Below are 2,691 nucleotides of genomic sequence, written 5' to 3'. Positions count from 1 at the left end.
ACTCCACAAACATTATTATCACGGGCCATGACAATTTCACCAGCACAAGCAGTTCCATGGGAATCTGTTCCAACAGGAGATGGGTCACTATCATTATAGTTAAAATCATAACTGTATGTTGATACCTACAAGTACAGAAAAGAGGGACAGAGAGAAAATCTAGAATATAAAAATGATATGCTACAGTCATTTATAAAACAATTAATCATATCACAAATACACTTACATAGTTATTCCTTAGGTCTGTATGAGTATGCTCCACTCCTACACAAAAATGACTTACCAGAACAATTACATCATCTTACCATCATCCACAACACCAACTAATATTCCATTGCCAGTATATCCTTGTATCCATGCTGGTTCTGCATTCAGATCAAGGTAAAGGTTTGGCTCCCTGGTTTGACCAGTATTGTTCTACAATATAATATAATAAACAATAAGACCACTCCAAAAGATTCATAGCTTCCCATTATCCCTCCTGAATTGTACCCATCACTAATTCACTATTCATTATTGCACAGGGAATAATGAATTAATTTAATGAAAATAAACAACCACCCAGACATGGAGTGACTTAAACTTAAATTATGTACCATCTAGTTATACTTACAACTGTCCACTGGCTACCCCATAGTCGATCTCCCTGACTTGTTGGCTGAAAATATTTCTTTTCCCAGTTATGTAAACTCTGCTGTTGCACATACCCTACCTGTATCATAAAAGATTACATTATAAACATGTTCGGATACTGGATACCAATAAAAATTCCCTTTCTGATGAAGAGAAAGCAATCAGAAAAGAAAGAGAGAATTAGAGAAAGGATTGAGATAAAAGAAAGATGTGCAGTATCAGTCCTTAATAGTAATGAGCACAATAAAAGTATTTGCATTATGCATGAGTTATAAGATATCAGATAAGTTTTTTGTGTTAAATATAAAATGTGAGTTTAATTTGAAATAATGGTATTTTACAAGCATAAAAGTTTTATAGTGTGTGCACAGGCCCAGCCTATGCATAGAATTGAGGTTGGCTTTTGAGATGGTGGCCTTTCTGTAATCTTCAACTGAGCTATCTTACTTTTTATACCCTTATAAATGGCTTAGATTAGCTCACTTCCACCAGGCAATTCTCCTAGTATACTTTAAAGTTGACTGTAATGTAGCAGAAGCATTTTTACAGATACTATTCTTCAGACTTTTTGTTTCATCCTTCCATCCAAAAATAGTCTTTTAAGCCAAAAAAGTGCTCAAGTTGGTTTTTCATTCCTTAGCGGACCATAAAGGTGTTTTTAAAAAGAAGCCGGAAAGAACAGTAATACAGCACTGCATGAAGGATATGGCACTAAGCCACACATGCAGACTCTATTATAACAACATGAAGTCTTCATCTTTCATGTAATGGGATAGGATTTTGGCACAAATAGATACCCTCAGGCTCTTGTTTCCTTACTTTCTTTCCATTTCAATCGGATTATCTTACTATATATAGTTGTGGAAAAAGTCATAATTTTTCATTTTAAATCTGCAAATATTAATAAATGCAAAAGTTTGAACCTCAGCAAGGAACAAATAAACAAAATTGTAAGCTTACGTTTATCTCTGACTTGAGAGTAGTTCTCATGTATTGTATTTCAGTACCGGATTTAATATTTTCATCATTATTAGCCGAGGAGCTCATTTTGAAATGATAAATATTAGCAAAAGCACCAACCTGGCAATATCATGATATTTCATTAAGTATTATTTATCCCTTACTCTTCCCATGTTTGTGAAGCCATGTCTCTCTGCAATCTCATTAGCAGCTTCAATTCCACCATGAACCTCAACAGCCCAGCTATCAGTAAAGACTGCTGCTGCAGCTGGCCGTTGGTTCTGCGCTTTAAAGTAAGCACCAATATCAGCAGCAACAATACTGAGAGTCACAGTTAACAAAAACAACGAGGAGGCCATCTTCTCTGAGCTGCACTCTATGTTTTGCATGCGTAGACAGTTATTGTCACACCCACCCACTTGATTATCTTGTTGTTTATCATAACTGGTAATCACATATTCATTATTAATTTTGAAGAATTCTTTTTGCAATTTTTGACAAATTTTGGTTCAATTTTGGAGGCAAGTTAAAAATTTTTTTGAAAAATCCAATTTTGATTGGAATCAAATGCATGCAAATATACACCTACAAGTTCCTGATGCTATAATAGAGATGTCCATAAATTTCTTTGCAGTTCTTTTCTTGTACTTGTGGAACACTGAGCAGGAAGGATTGAAGAGAGTCCACAGTCAGTTAAAGGAGTATTTTATACCAGGAGCTGATTTCAATATCATGTACACCTTCATCCTCAGGCAAATGGGCATCACTGACAAATTTAATCAATTAGCTGTTGGCTAATCCCTGTTTGTGGGTGTGTAGATCAAATTTAAAAATAACCATTGCGTGATTACTTGGACAGGTTTCATAAACATAAATGTCCATGTTTGCTAAGTGCATTGGCTTTGATGTGAATTGACTACAATAACAACAAGAAGTAACTTCACATAAGCAGATGAAAACTTGACTGGAAAACAACTTCATTTTTCTGTAGTAGAAGTATGAGAATGCTTTTTTCGATAACTTTTTATATTTAGTCCACAGCAATATTCATGGTGAGTCTAGGTAGCTCAAGGAGAGCACCTTCTGCTATGGATGGAA

General features: G+C 34.9%; 1 protein-coding gene across 1 annotated transcript; it reads right to left on the bottom strand.

The window, feature by feature from the left end:
• Positions 1 to 11: 11 nt before the first annotated feature.
• Positions 12 to 1,952, bottom strand: LOC105315704 (neuroendocrine convertase 1-like; the record flags this gene model as incomplete). Its single annotated transcript, XM_011410437.1, has 6 exons — positions 1,758 to 1,952; positions 1,594 to 1,713; positions 614 to 712; positions 306 to 417; positions 227 to 264; positions 12 to 125 (listed from the first exon to the last, which is right to left on the bottom strand). Coding segments are annotated over exons 1-6 (678 nt in total), but the record flags the coding sequence as incomplete, so codon positions are not given.
• Between the last annotated feature and the right edge of the window lie 739 nt (positions 1,953 to 2,691).

Source organism: Amphimedon queenslandica, unplaced genomic scaffold (genome assembly GCF_000090795.2).
Source record: "Amphimedon queenslandica unplaced genomic scaffold, v1.1 AMPQUscaffold_8645_Cont19412, whole genome shotgun sequence".
NCBI classification, from domain to species: Eukaryota; Metazoa; Porifera; class Demospongiae; order Haplosclerida; family Niphatidae; genus Amphimedon; species Amphimedon queenslandica.
The sequence above is the reverse complement of the archived record's forward strand: the minus strand, read 5'-3'. Positions and strand labels throughout refer to the sequence as shown.